The sequence below is a fragment of the Pygocentrus nattereri genome, chromosome 7 (assembly GCF_015220715.1).
Source record: "Pygocentrus nattereri isolate fPygNat1 chromosome 7, fPygNat1.pri, whole genome shotgun sequence".
In the NCBI taxonomy this organism is placed as follows: domain Eukaryota; kingdom Metazoa; phylum Chordata; class Actinopteri; order Characiformes; family Serrasalmidae; genus Pygocentrus; species Pygocentrus nattereri.
The window spans coordinates 45,411,785-45,427,978 of NC_051217.1; the positions used below are offsets into that span (position 1 = coordinate 45,411,785).

At 42.3% G+C, this 16,194-nt stretch overlaps 1 protein-coding gene across 2 annotated transcripts in view; it reads right to left on the reverse strand.

Moving 5' to 3' along the window:
* dmxl2 (Dmx-like 2) overlaps positions 1-16,194 on the reverse strand; it is a 107,706-nt gene that overhangs the window by 34,583 nt on the left and 56,929 nt on the right. For both annotated transcript variants that reach the window (XM_037539802.1, XM_037539803.1), the window contains exons 23-30: positions 15,900-16,164; positions 15,217-15,615; positions 14,460-14,806; positions 13,970-14,260; positions 12,031-12,222; positions 11,584-11,660; positions 10,949-11,079; positions 6,233-6,481 (exon numbers count right to left, since the gene is read on the reverse strand). In XM_037539802.1, the coding sequence (XP_037395699.1) occupies positions 6,233-6,481; positions 10,949-11,079; positions 11,584-11,660; positions 12,031-12,222; positions 13,970-14,260; positions 14,460-14,806; positions 15,217-15,615; positions 15,900-16,164 (1,951 nt within the window). The remainder of the gene's footprint in view (positions 1-6,232; positions 6,482-10,948; positions 11,080-11,583; positions 11,661-12,030; positions 12,223-13,969; positions 14,261-14,459; positions 14,807-15,216; positions 15,616-15,899; positions 16,165-16,194) is intronic.

Sequence of the window (16,194 nt, forward strand, 5' to 3'; positions counted from 1 at the left end):
CTACATTTAGAGTCGGTTATTCATTCAGTCTAATGAGAAACTGTAGAACAGACTCGGTTTATATCACAATACCTACATTTAGAGTCGGTTATTCATTCAGTCTAATGAGAAACTGTAGAACAGACTCGGTTTATATCACAATACCTACATTTAGAGTCGGTTATTCATTCAGTCTAATGAGAAACTGTAGAACAGACTCGGTTTATATCACAATACCTACATTTAGAGTCGGTTATTCATTCAGTCTAATGAGAAACTGTAGAACGGACTCGGTTTATATCACAATACCTACATTTAGAGCCGGTTATTCATTCAGTCTAATGAGAAACTGTAGAACGGACTCGGTTTATATCACAATACCTACATTTAGAGCCGGTTATTCATTCAGCCTAATGAGAAACTGTAGAACGGACTCGGTTTATATCACAATACCTACATTTAGAGCCGGTTATTCATTCAGCCTAATGAGAAACTGTAGAACGGACTCGGTTTATATCACAATACCTACATTTAGAGCCGGTTATTCATTCAGCCTAATGAGAAACTGTAGAACGGACTCGGTTTATATCACAATACCTACATTTAGAGTCGGTTATTCATTCAGCCTAATGAGAAACTGTAGAACGGACTCGGTTTATATCACAATACCTACATTTAGAGTCGGTTATTCATTCAGTCTAATGAGAAACTGTAGAACAGACTCGGTTTATATCACAATACCTACATTTAGAGTCGGTTATTCATTCAGTCTAATGAGAAACTGTAGAACAGACTCGGTTTATATCACAATACCTACATTTAGAGTCGGTTATTCATTCAGCCTAATGAGAAACTGTAGAACGGACTCGGTTTATATCACAATACCTACATTTAGAGCCGGTTATTCATTCAGTCTAATGAGAAACTGTAGAACGGACTCGGTTTATATCACAATACCTACATTTAGAGGCGGTTATTCATTCAGCCTAATGAGATTTTTTTTTAGCAGCATCCTGTATGTGTCCAGTCTCATAACAGTGGCATTTCTGGGCAGAGCATAGAGAGATCAACTCCCTATTAAAAGGTACCTTGTTGTTTGTGTGTGTGAGCCTTAAAATACAAACTAGCAGCTGTTTCACCCTGTAAGCAGAGCTTTAAGCTGGTGCTGGAACTTAAATAGTATTTCTAGTGTTTTCTGACAGCCATGTGCCTGGCTTAACTCGATTATTAGGAGGAATGGTACTGAGAGTCTGCAGGATGACAAAACAAAAACCGACATGATCTTCCACAGCTCACCATAATAAGAACCAAGAGCTCATCATTAGATTATCATCCGGTAACGCAATAAAGTAAAATCTGTCTCCATATGTTAGATATTGATATTGATCACTACTTAGGAGTTGGATCGGATATTAACAAAGAACCGTTCAGTTATCACAGAGCAGAGGAGAAGGGGGAAGAAGAAAAGAGAGAATTATGATGAGAAAGGCAGACAGGGAGACAGAGAGAGAGTAAAACAAAGAGAAAGATGACAGAGAGACAGGAAAGACAGAAAGAAAGAGAGAGAAAGAGAGCGACAGATGAAGAGGGTAACAGTGTACCTGTTTGTGATTTACTCTCAATCTGCTGCTCTGCTGTCTTTTCTGAATCCATGCCATCAGCTGCACATACGCACACAACATATACAGACAACACACACAATTGCAAGCACACATGAACGAGCTGACAAACAGTCAAGCGCTGAAAAACGCCAACACACAAACACGCTCAGTGATGAAACGCATGCGAGCACACAGCGAATAAAGACAACGCACAAAACCACACAGACTCAGGTACATCTGTGCTAATCAGTATCTCTAACAGGTTCTTCAGCTTTTTCTTCAGCTCAGCTTTGACAGAAAGAGAACTCTCAGCACTCAAGCAGATTCCACTGCAAACCCAGGCATTTCACCCACACACTGGCAGAACTACAGAGAGCAGGGTACACTGCTGCCATCACCACAAAACAGCATATCTTTATTTTTTTCATTTTACATTGGCCATAATACACCTTGTTCTTTGTGCACTTAAATTTAACCACTAGGTTATAGAGCTGCAGCATTTTGTCAACGCACTTTTAAATGATCTCAAACAATACGGCTTCTACTGTTTCATTTAAAAAGCTCTATAATGTTCATATGATCCACACAGTCGCTCTGACAGACTGTAATACACTACAGGAAGCGTAGGGGGCGATACGGCTTCTACTGTTTCATTTAAAAAGCTCTATAATGTTCATATGATCCACACAGTCACTCTGACAGACTGTAATACACTACAGGAAGCGTAGGGGGCGATACGGCTTCTACTGTTTCATTTAAAAAGCTCTATAATGTTCATATGATCCACACAGTCGCTCTGACAGACTGTAATACACTACGGGAAGCGTAGGGGGCGATACGGCTTCTACTGTTTCATTTAAAAAGCTCTATAATGTTCATATGATCCACACAGTCGCTCTGACAGACTGTAATACACTACAGGAAGCGTAGGGGGCGATACGGCTTCTACTGTTTCATTTAAAAAGCTCTATAATGTTCATATGATCCACACAGTCGCTCTGACAGACTGTAATACACTACGGGAAGCGTAGGGGGCGATACGGCTTCTACTGTTTCATTTAAAAAGCTCTATAATGTTCATATGATCCACACAGTCGCTCTGACAGACTGTAATACACTACAGGAAGCGTAGGGGGCGATACGGCTTCTACTGTTTCATTTAAAAAGCTCTATAATGTTCCTATGATCCACACAGTCGCTCTGACAGACTGTAATACACTACAGGAAGCGTAGGGGGCGATACGGCTTCTACTGTTTCATTTAAAAAGCTCTATAATGTTCATATGATCCACACAGTCGCTCTGACAGACTGTAATACACTACAGGAAGCGTAGGGGGCGATACGGCTTCTACCGTTTCATTTAAAAAGCTCTATAATGTTCATATGATCCACACAGTCGCTCTGACAGACTGTAATACTCTACAGGAAGCGTAGGGGGCGATACGGCTTCTACTGTTTCATTTAAAAAGCTCTATAATGTTCATAGGATCCACACAGTCGCTCTGACAGACTGTAATACACTACAGGAAGCGTAGGGGGCGATACGGCTTCTACTGTTTCATTTAAAAAGCTCTATAATGTTCATATGATCCACACAGTCGCTCTGACAGACTGTAATACACTACAGGAAGCGTAGGGGGCGATACGGCTTCTACTGCTTCATTTAAAAAGATCTATAATGTTCATATGATCCACACAGTCGCTCTGACAGACTGTAATACACTACAGGAAGCGTAGGGGGCGATACGGCTTCTACTGTTTCATTTAAAAAGCTCTATAATGTTCATATGATCCACACAGTCGCTCTGACAGACTGTAATACACTACAGGAAGCGTAGGGGGCGATACGGCTTCTACTGTTTCATTTAAAAAGCTCTATAATGTTCATATGATCCACACAGTCGCTCTGACAGACTGTAATACACTACAGGAAGCGTAGGGGGCGATACGGCTTCTACTGTTTCATTTAAAAAGCTCTATAATGTTCATATGATCCACACAGTCGCTCTGACAGACTGTAATACACTACAGGAAGCGTAGGGGGCGATATGGCTTCTGTTTCCTTCCTTATTGAACACTGATGGACCATAACATTGAGGCAGGGTGAATTCTGGTGTAATTAGTGATAAAATAATTATCGTGACATTAATCGTTTGATTGATGAATCTATAAGCTGCAGCCCTACATGGCTAAAACATGCACGCATTGTCCTCTCTGCTCATTCTGGTTCCATGTGTGGGGGTGTGGCCCACCTAGTGTTACTCACAGCTCTCCGGCTGCGTCTCTGTCTCCACAGAGATGACACCATCGTCACCGGTCTGGGTGTCATGGGGTGCAGGTGTGACAGTGAGGGATGGGGGCGTGACCTGAGGGTCCTCTGGAGGAGCTGCCTCTAATGCAGCTGACAGAGAACGCAATGATATCCATTACACAAACATTCACACCCACATATACAGCACTGTGCAGACGTCAGAGTGAACCCTTAATTTATATACATTTCAGTCAAACTGGTCATTACGTACATATTAGGGGTGGGAATCTCTAGGCACCTAATGATCCGACTGGATTACGATTCAGAGGCTGCGATGAGATTATAAAATGATTATCAATGCATTTTTTTTATATATACACTTTTAAAGCAAAGTACTTGTAATGGTCTATAAAGAATTTGCTTCCATTATATATTATAAATAAATCCAATAGAAGTGATGTGGTAAGTGAACTGGAAGGCTCCCATTCACTGCTCTTGTTTGGAGCACATGAGACGCTGCTGCCACTCATCGGTGATAAAATTCGCAGTTACGGTGAAACAAGATTCCGTGGCAATGGGTGTTACAGCCGTCCTTCCCATTTTCTTCAGTGATTTTATAACTTTGGTTTTGGTCTCGCTGTAGAGAGAGGGGGGATCGCTGGGGATCAGTAGAATACCTTTGAGACGGGACGTGTGCAACAAAGCCTTGTTTAGCAATGACTGAGAAATGCCGTGCAGCCTGCAGGTCACATAGCAATGCAGTCTCGCCTAGCTAGTCACTAATGAAAAGGCAAAGAGAGAGATTTAAGACGAACATTTGGAGATGAATGGACTTATTCGCATTCATAAGCAGTGCAGTTGGTTTCCTGGTACGTTAAATCTGTCAAACACTAAAAGGTTCAGTCTGCGCCTCAGTCAGAATTTAAGGTGGAACGGGAAAATTAGAACAAGAAGCTGGAGAATAAGAAGCATAAGAAGCTGACTTTAGTCTCATAAATCAGTCGAATGTTGAGAGAATTTTACAAGAAGCTATTCAACTTTTGAAGAAAAGTTTTCTGGCGGAGATGAGAAGAAAGCGGCTATAGCTAAAATTTAAAGCAACGTAACTTTTTCATTCATATTTTTTAGCCTATACAAGGACTTTATCACATACTCAGACATACTGGACATAAAATGTTATGGCTCCCAAGGTGGTTTCATTTTTGTTGAAAGGACAAAATGGCTCTTCTGAACATTTGGGTTGTGACTCCTGATCTAACCCAGCTTTTAATGCAGAGCCTTTTTTTTAAATGGCCTTTTTGACTGGAAATTAAAAGGGTGGTCGCTCAATATACCATGTACCTACCTGCTTCCAGTCCATGCGCGCACACACACACAGACACACACACACACACACAAACCTGGGTAGATGTCTCAGGATTAATTATAAAAGGAGTGGCCTTAGAGGACCACAATGGAAGTGACATCCTACAGGGATGGTTTCCTGGACAGATTAAGCACGAGCATGAAAACATGAAATCCAGTGAAGGGGTTAGGGCTTTCCACAGGAAACATTAAGATTCCAAAAGGGGTCCAGATATAAATGTGGCTGTCCGTTTGTTATGGTTTACCTATATTTCCTCTGACAAAACTCAGAATCAATAGGTGACGCTACATGATCCACATTTCAAAACAAAACAGACAGGAACGCTGCCTCCTAGTTTTTTTCTAGACAGACCATGTATTTGGCATAAATTCAATGGAATAAAGGAAAATTGTATTATCAATCACAGAGTTTCCAGATTTAATCGGTCACAGAAAACTGCTGTAATTATTCAATTTTGGCCTGAGAAGTCGAAAACCAGCGCAGTAGCTGGACTGTGAAACAAAAAACTTTTCATTTTGTACTTTTTGGGCCACTCAGATGGACCAAACCCTTACAACAAATGTAGCTGTGTCTAAAGTTTCCTTCACTACTTCTGGACTGGAGGCACGAGGCTAATGTGGCTGACAAGTAATGGAAGTGTATGTACATCAATTAGCATAGTGCTAAATTATCACACAAATAACTCAAACTTTTCAGTTATCATCTCTAACAGACTTAATTATGTGGTTTCTGACACTGTGTGACACACTGCTATCTAATAAACATGGTCAAAATTCAGGCTTCATGACTGTTGTCACTACAGATTTAGCTGTGTGACACGTTTTTAAAGATAAAAGTGTAAATTAAAAATGGTATAAAACAGAAAGTACAGGGTATAAGCTTCCATTACTTGTTGGCCAACACTAGTCATACCGTCTCTGTAAAACCACAGAAATAAACTTTGGACTTCACACGTCTTGCCTGATCTACGTTTGCAGTAAAGTGTAAATTACATTTTTGTTCAAACCCATCATTCGAAGCCCATCTGGACTCACCTGGGACGATCTCCGGGGGCCGTTTGGGTTTGATGATGAGTTTGGCTCCTCCTCCAAACACGGCGGCCCACATGCGGTTGTTGAGCGGGTGGGCCGCTAGCCGGAACAGCTCGTTACTGGAGTGTGTGCCGAGTCCGTGGATGAGCAGACTCAGATACACCGCCACCACCGCCTCACATAGCATTACATTCAACCGCGGCTGATCTTCACCCTGAGCACACGTCAGCAGACTGATCAGAGATGACACACCTGCAGAGAGAGGGAGACAAGACAGATTAAACAATCTTTACTGTACTAACATGGACAAGGTACTGTACTTCTGCACTGATTACTACACTTCCCTAAACTGCAGGTTTATTAATCCACTACTAAAGACAGTGGAGCACCTTCATTCAGCTCCGATGTAGTAAGGAACGGCACAGGAGATCGTCTGGATCAACACCTTGTCACTGTTCTGGGACATTATTGAATATTGAGAGACAAGCTCTGACGGAACAGGCTGACTGGGCACCAGCTGAACATTTTACCTTTCTATTCTTATGCCATTTTGCTCATAAATCGATGCATATTACATATGCACTGGCACTTTTTATACACCTATGTATGTACAAGTATTAACATACGTTACAGTTTACAGTGCATAGTCACTCGGTCATTCACTGGACGTGACATGCACCCCTAATATTTATGCATTTTTACTTAATTATTCTTAAACTGCACATGATATTTCAGGGTTGATGTAGTGTACTTTATTATATACATCTTTACTTCTTCTATTTATGCATCTGTATAATAGCGTACTGCAATCATTTTGTTCGTCTTGCTCTTTACTGTACATGTGCTGCTGTAATAGACGACTTTCCCTCCCTCCATTCATCCATCCATAGGAATAGACCACAGGTGGCCAATCATGTCTGCAAAGGGCCGGTGTGAACTGATGAAATGTGCTCTGGCTTTATGGCAATGAAACCCTGCAGCCACAACAGCCCTTTGCAGATTAAAGACTGGACAACCCTGGAATACATCGGCCTTCACGCTTGCTTTTTTGACTGAACTATTCCTCTAATCTTAAGACTTATTATCTAGAAACCACTACGATTTAGTAACTACCATTAATTATTCAATATGTTTTATGAGTTTCAAAAAGGTACTATGAAATATTCAGTACCTACAATTAATTATTCAGTATGCAGTATGAGTTATGGAGAATCTAGTGTGAAACCAAAGTGTAAATTCTGTAGTTATGAGAATGAGGAACTGAAATGTGGGTCAACAAACAGACCCTGTGAGTTTTGGGGGTTAAATCTTATTCTAAATAAAATGAAAAACTAAACAAGGCTTATTCCTTATCGTAACAAAGGTGTTCTATAGGGTTGAGGTCAGGACTTTGTGCAGGCCAGTCAAGTTCTTCCACACCAAACTGGCTCATCCGTGTCTTTATGGACCTGCTTTGTGCACTGGTGGGCAGTCATGTTGGAACAGGAAGGGGCCGTCCCCAAGCTGTTCCCACAAAGTTGGGAGCGTGAAATTGTCCAAAATCTCTTGGTGCTGAAGCTTTAAGAGTTCCTTTCACTGGAACTAAGGGGCCGAGCCCAACTCCTGAAAACACCCCCACACCATGATCCCCCCTCCACCAAACTTTACACTCACAATGCAGTCAGACAAGTACCGTCTCCTGGCAACCCCCAAACCCAGACTCGTCCATCAGATTTCCAGACGGAGAAGCGTGATTGGTCACTCCAGAGAACACGTCTCCACTGCTCTAGAGTCCAGTGGTGGCGCTTTACTCCACTGCATTCCACGCTTTGCATTGCGCTTGGTGATGTAAGGCTTGGATGCAGCTGCTCGGCCATGGAAACCCATTCCATGAAGCTCTCTATGCTGTTCTTGAGCTCATCTGAAGGCCACATGAAGTTTGGAGGTCTGTAGTGATTGACTCTGCAGAAAGTCGGTGACCTCTGCGCACTATGCCCCTCAGCATCCGGCCGACCACTTCGTGGCTGAGCTGCTGTCGTTCCCAATTGCTTCCACTTTGTTATAATCCCACTGACAGTGGACTGTGGAATATTTAGTAGTGAGGAAATTTCACGACTGGACTTGCTGCACAGGTGGCGTCCGATCACGGTACCACGCTGGAACTCTCTGAGCTCCTGAGAGCGACCCATTCTTTCACTAATGTCTGTAGAAGCAGTCTGCAGGCCTAGGGGCTCGGCTTTATACACCTGTGGCCATGGAAGTGACTGGAACTCCTGAATCAGTGATCTGGATGGGGGAGTGAAAACTTTTGGCAATATAGTGCATCTCGGAGCTCAGCGCTGTGTGGCTGCAGCTGCCTAGCTTGTGTCTTGTCTCCAGATGTGCCAGGCTAAGCACACTCAGGCAGAACAATACAGCTGACAACACTCATCATCCTGTTGCAGCAAACTATATTTAATTATCTAATTAAAACAAGCTGGTGTGCATGTCCAGCACTCCATCAAACAGCCTAATTACACATCCGCTCTCTCTCCTCCAACACTGCACTCTCACTCAGCACTGCTCTGCTCACAGGCTTCAAACATTTGCAGTTTGTTTACTGTTTGTAATGATTAGGCGACATTTTCCAGGCAACTGGAGCATGAAAATTAAAACATGATATTCCCATTTCTCTTTCGGATACATTCTGCCTGCCTCGAACATACTAGTGTTTGCACTAGGAATGCGCATTCCAACTAGTTTTAATATTCGAGTATCCATGACAGCTCATGAAGCTCTGGCCTGAAAATAACACAGGCTTAGCTAGGTGCTGCAGGCTTATGTTTTCATTGAGGTGACAGCACTGGTGCGAAAATACAGAAGCACACAGTAAAACACTGCCTCTTCAGATGAGCCAATGGGCTAACATAGATAAACAGTGTTGCGCTGGATGCTGATGAGGACCTTTTGGAGGACAGGCTGCAGCAGTTACCCTGCAGTCACACCAGCAGCGACGTGACGCAATGCGTCAAGGCAGCCAGAGGGCATATTCCTTTTCAGTGAAAGCTGCGGAACTCTGGAAACGTTGGCAACGCTACGTGGCGATACAACAAAGTTAAGCAGAGTTTAACTTTACGCAAATAAGGAATGAAGCGAAGCTGCAACTACCAATAGGAATTGAGCACTAAGCCAGAGGAGGCTTATGAGGGGGTTGGCCACTTCCTATTTCCCCCATTATATGAAAAACTGGACTGCAAAACAGCAGAGGGCGTCGTGAGCGCATCAAATCAAAACAAACTTATTTGTATAGCGCTTTTTACAACGGATGTCACAAAGCAACTTCGCAGAATTCCAGAAAAGACAGGTTTAACAAGTAAAAAATGTAAAAAACCCCGGTGGGCAAGCCAGGGGTAACAGTGGCATCCTCAATGAATGAGAGATAAATGTTGTTCAATGGCTAAAAACAAAAAGTTAAAATAGGTTTTTATCACTTGTCCAGGTTTCTTTAATTTTAGAAAGAAGAAGGATGTATTTTATTAAAAAAAAACAAAAACACCTGTATGTTTCCTGTACGATTCAGCGTTCAGGAAATAATTGCATTCTTTTACACTAAAAATGTTTAAGCATTTACAAACTATGACTTTGCCCACATGCTATACATCAACCCATTCATTTTAGGCTCGTTCAGGAGCGCCCTCTAGTGTGTGAGAAACCTGGAACACGTTACAGAGCGGTAATTCTCCTCTATACAAGTTCGCTGACTCAGCAGCGCGGCACACATTTTATCTCTGCCACTGTGAAATGTTACATCCTTTGCTGGTTCTTAGATAATGGTTCCTATCAGAGATGGAATAACGGCGGCTGTGCTTTACTGCAAATGGACAGTAATCGCAAGACCAAATACTATTTTCCTTATAAACTAGTTATACAGACACAGGGATGAAATAAAAATAACCACACAAGCAACAGGCGATGGGTGACCAGCGATTTTGGCGACAAGAGGAGGAAAGTTGCCGCTGGTATGAACGCAGCGTTACAGACTAGAAGCTGGCTAATAGGAAGACAAGTTCAGCCTCATATTAAAAACTACAGGTAGATAAATGTTCATCACAAAACGTTACCAGCATTACCAGCATGCTGACCTGTACAAAGAATCCCAAGAGTTTGGCAATTGCTCCTGTTTTCAGTATCACTAAAACATTTAACAAGGTGTCTCAGTAAACCTTTGTCCTGGTGATGTTTATTAATGTGTGTCAATGACAACTCAGCTAACTTGAAGTTACCTAATAGCGTCCAATAGTGGCCTCCGCATTTATCTGTGTTGACAAATTAAGGAATCTGGTTATTAAGCTTGCTGACAGAGTAGCTGTATCTCTATTTGTCTCTATCTGTATTCCTTTTGTGAACACAAGCCTCATTTTAGAACAGGGATTTACAAGAGAAATTTTATGCTTATGTCTAAAAAAAATGAAAAGATCCTCAATTTTATCTGCCATCCAATTTCAGTGTATTTTCAACTATAGTATCAAAGTCTGGACACACACTTGTGGAAGGTGGAGGCGGAGTTTAGATGAGATGTACCCTGCATATTTCACAGCAATCCAGCACAAACATTTAACCAGGTGTCCCCAGACGAGTGTTCTCGTTATGAGATCTCGCGTCTTGCCACGTGAGACTACTGAAACAGCACCTTCAATCAATGTACTGCGATGCTTTCTTACACCCACAGAATAGAGACAGGAATAACTGCCATCTGTGTACCTGGCCACTGAGCCGGTGCGGTGGTGGGCGTGGCATGCTCTTCGATGCTCTCTGTCCGGAGCCTCCGTCGATCGCTCAGCAGCAGCCCTTGGTACACCATCCCTGTGAACTGATTGGCCTCCGCCTGGCTACTGCAGACAGACAGGTGTGCGTGGGAGTGCGCGTTATTAAGTGAGTGAAGTGTACAGCAGTGTGGGTTTGTGTTTGGGAGATAAAATTGTGTTACATAAAAAAAACAATGGACTGAATTAGTCCTTATTATTATGTGCCTAAAATATATTTATGTGGGTAAAATTTATGAAACATAAATGACTAACAAATCTACAGCATGAAACTGACTGTGTTAAGCTCACCACACAGGAGGCAAACCAGACTCTGAGTGGCATCACATAACAGATATGATTCTAGCTATGCTCTGTAATTACCATAAAAGACTAACAACACCAACACCATGGCCAATTATGGTCATTAGAACTTGTGCAACAACGGTTATATCTGATAACTGAGTTTCAGAAAAATGTTCAAAAAAATGTTAGAAAATAACTTAAAAATAGCTAAAAATGTTCCTGGTTCCTCTAACTGTGACCATCATAGCACAGGATCTGGGCTGAGTGAGTGAGTAAGCAAGTGAGTACCTGTAGCTGTGACTGTCACACAGTGCCTGATAAATGCAGGCAGAGAGAGACGCAGCCAGAGTGTGAAGAGCAATCACCTGCAACACACAAAAATACAAACAACAAACAAATTAACAATACATGAGAGAAAACAGCAAAAGAGAGACAAGGCAAAACAGCAAGAGAAAGTGAAAGACAGAAATGAAAGAAAAAAGAGAGAGTGGATCATATAGAGCACTTTTTAAATAAAACAATAGAAGTCATATCGCCCCCTACCCTTCCTGTAGTGTATTACAGTCTGTCACAATGACTGTGTGGATCATATGAACATTTAAAATAAACAATGCATTTGCAAAATGACATACTGACATTTTTCCGAATGTATGTCATTCTGTTTGTGTGTGTGTATGTGTGTGTGTGTGTGTGTGTGTGTGTGTGTGTGTGTGTGTGCGCGCGCTGCTCTCTCACCCTGTCGTCCAGTAAGTCTGGGTGTGGTGCAGCTTCCATCTGGACGATGGTGTAAAGGATGTCGTGTATGTGGTTACTGAGGTGCATCACAGGGTTCGCAATGACCGTCTTGGTAGGGGCGATGCTAGCTGAGAGGAGGGGCAGCGTGGTTGGCAATGGCAAGGGAGATTGCAACTGCTTCACTGTCGTCTCCTAGGAGACAAAAACATTTGCTGTTTATTCTAACAATATAATACTGTACTCAACAACATACAACCACCCATGTTTCTCCCACCCATGAAGAGTATTAGCTATAAACATACCATATAATTAGAACTGTCCTCTCACACCTGATTTTAAAGAGCACTTGCTGAATCAGACAGTCGAAAAACTCTGTCCCACCTGCTGCAAGTGCAGAAGTACAAAATGCTTTACACACTTCTACAACTGTTACAGTAGGGCAGGCAGCTTCTCTCTCTCTCTCACACACACACACACACACACACACACACACACACACACACACACAACATTGTTCTTTATTCTAATTTGGCCTAATCTGTACTGCAACTGCTTTACCAGTGTTAAATTACAAAACAATGTTTTCCTTTGTTCTTTCTCTATTTTCTGTTCTTTATTTTATTACCACCACAGGAAAAAAAAAAGTGGTGTTTTGTTTAAGCTGACCCCTAATTCTGAGCTTCAATCAGTAATAAGCAACAGCTAAAAATCAGAATATGTAGATTATTATAATAATATATTATAATAATATTATAATTATAATAATAATTATAGCTCTTTGAACTGTAAATTTCACCAGATGACTTCTGGATGAAAACAGCTGCAGGACAAGCAGACGGCATTTACTAATGGAGTTTTATTTAAAGCTAATTAGGCAGCTGCACATATTAAGCTACATAACCACGTAGTGCTGCCAGGACAAACTGCAGAATGGTTGCTGGTGTTTTGAAGTACCTACAAAACTTTTAATCAGCAGCTCAGAATGTTCCAGTAACTATGTTAGTTAGTAATGTAACACGATGAGCTTCAGTAATGTTTGTAGCTGATTCTGACAAACTGCTTAAAACAGCCTCGTTCACCTCCAGCCTAATTATCCATTAACAGTCTGACTAATAGCAGAATATATCCGAACAGACTAGTCTGACTGAGGTCTTCCAGAATACAATTTCTATCTGATTGAATGAGGTGAGTAATCCTGTCAATAGTCCCTCAAACAGAAGAATAATGGCCAGGTAAAGGGCTGTATCTGATTACATCCCCCCTCATGTTCTGTGCATGTGCATTCATGTCAAAACTGGTCTGCAGAGGAAACAAAGTTCATGCTCTGATCTTTAAAAGAAGGCTGTGGGACGGACGTCCAGCTTATGCATCTCAGAACACGACGTCTTCCTCTCGGCCTTCTTTAATAACTACATGTGAAGGACGTTTTCCTGAGTCTGACGTCATTTTAAAGTAATTACAAACACAAGCACTGCTCACTGCTGCTCATCTCAAGCTGATGGGAGTCACGTGATGTTGGTTATGGTAACGTCTATACTAAGTGGTTCTCTCTTTGCAGGCAGGTCATTTTGGTTCAGATTACTTGTAGTGTGCATGTAAAGGGATATTTTCCATCAGATAGTTGAGTACAATCAGCACATTAATACCTCAATCTTAATCTTTAGGCAGAGGTTCCGTTTATCAGAACAAAGCTAACATTTACTGACAGTTTTCCTGTTTCAGCACGCTTTCTTTTCCAGTGGAGGAAGGTAACATTACTCTTCCGTTAAAAGCTCAATCAGGCTTGAACACGTTGTATGGGATGACTATGTCCTTCGCTTACTATACTTCACTTCTTCAACTTTTAATCTTAAATGTTCTTTTTCTATCACAATCTGCTCCCAGAGGCACAACACTACATGTGTAGAGTGCTGCCTTCTACATCCCTACACACACTGACCTGCTGAGACTCCTGCAGGAGGAAGAGCAGCTCCATTCTGACAGACGTGACCCCTCCGCCCTTGGCGCCATGCAGGCTGCAATAACTTAGGAAGACTCTGAGCAGAGCCTGGTTCTTCCTCAGCCAGGCCTTACGCCGCTCTGCATGCAGCTGTTTCGCCTGCAGGCGCCGTCTCTCTAGCTGGTGGCGCTCATACGCACCAGCTTCACTCCTCTCCAGGGATTCGTCAAGATCAATCGAACCATCACCACCCCATTTCTCCAACTCCCCTACTGGCTCCTTCCCTTCAACCTGAGCAGCGGTAAAAGTAAACAAGAAAAACACATACACAGATAAATAAACAAAAAAAATCAACAAAAATAATTCTGAATTCTGAATCTAGGACCTATTTTAAATAATAAAAATGGAACAGTATGATTGTCTGCTTCCCACAGGAGACCATAATGTGTCTAAACAGTGCTATAAAAACAACAGAAGGAGGAACACCAGCCTTGTAGTTGCAGATGCGATGCATGGCCTCGATCTCCTTTTCCAGCCAGTTGTAGAGCTGGAAGCGGAGTTTACCACCATCCACCTCGTACCCCGTGGCCAGCGTCCGCAGCTCCGTCATCAGGATCTTCAGACACGCACGAAATTTCAGCTGTTCCGCGATGACATCCACTTCCGACTCGCCCGCTGAATCTTCCCGCTGCAGACTTCCTGTTTTTTCCTTTGAGTCGTCCGGCTTCTTCATCGTCAGTCCACCATCCTCCTCTTCATCTTCATCCTTGTCGTCGCCCCATTCCAACTGCAGACCCTCATCTTCAGTCTTTATCATGGGCTGACTCCAGTCGAGACCTTTAATTCAATACAATTCTGTTGAACTAAATTCCCTTTTAAAGGGCTCATATGCGACATTTAAGTTTATTTAACAAAGACCTCTCTTCATCCCCTCGAATTTAATAGTTAATATTATTATATAATTTTATTATTATATCAATAATACTTTAATTCAGTCACTGTGACTTCAAGCTTGATATATGTAAATGAGCTCTGTTGTATTTTTAAAAAATGGGTGAGTGTGCAGATAACATTTCGTGCAGATAACGTTTTCGTGACATCGCAAAAACAGTGAGCTGTTATGAACTAGGGAGTAAATGGTAAGACTTTAAACATTCAACTCATTTAAATAGTGAAGAAAATGTGTTTTTCGTTATATGGGCCCCTAAAAGCAAGCGCAACACATAATAGACAGAAGTACTGCAAACCTGCAGAGGTCTCAGCTCCCCAGGCTCGGCTCGGCACTGGAGCACCCCAGTCCAGATTCGCTGCCCGGCCTCCATTTTCCTGTGGCTGGGACGTACTAACATTAGCCTGGGACGACCCTTTGCTGAGAGACGAGGCTTTTTTGGTCACTTTAGGAATTTTGGACAGGACCTCAAGGGCCAGAACGGGGCAGCCCACCTTAAAGTGAGCATTAGCGGTGGTGAAAAACAGTTTGCGCTCGATCAGGTTGATTTCATCAGCGCTGCTGCGCTCGGATGTCAGCCCCACCGTGGCCAAAGAGGCATCAGGACCAGCAAAGTGCCTTCGGATGATCAAAGGGTGAGTGCGCAGGTAGTTATAGAAGCTGAAGACCATGGGGTTACACGACTTCACCATTACATCTGAAACAGTAAGAGGAGAGACATTAATGAATGTTGAATAAAAATGTGTTATGGTTGATTTACCATTGCAATGCATTAATAAATAATAACAAATATAACAAACATAAATATTCAAGCTTACATAGCACCTTTATTAACCCATCTAGGTCCCTCAAGAGGTATATGTGTTTAAATGCCTCTTTTAACATTGACTATTTCTCATTTTTACAGTTTAATTACACATAAATAATGCATATTAAATGTAACGTAAATCAGAGATGAGAGTCACTGTCATTGGTTCTCACCTGAGTTCTCATCATCCTCTTTGGGTGTTTGCTCCAGCAGCGTATCCAGAGCTTTGGTGTAGTCCTTCATGATCCAGTATGCAATGCTCCTGAGGAACGGATCAGGGTGCAGTTTGGTACAGGAGAACCCAGTTCCGTCTCTCTTGCACCCCAGAACCTTCTCATACAGGATGCCCTGACAGGTGGAAGAGCTCTCAAAGTCAGCCTCGTACAGACGGGCAACGATCATGGCCAGCTGAATATCCTCCATCTTCTCCAAACACACCTGAAAACAAAAGTGACTTTCAATTGAAGG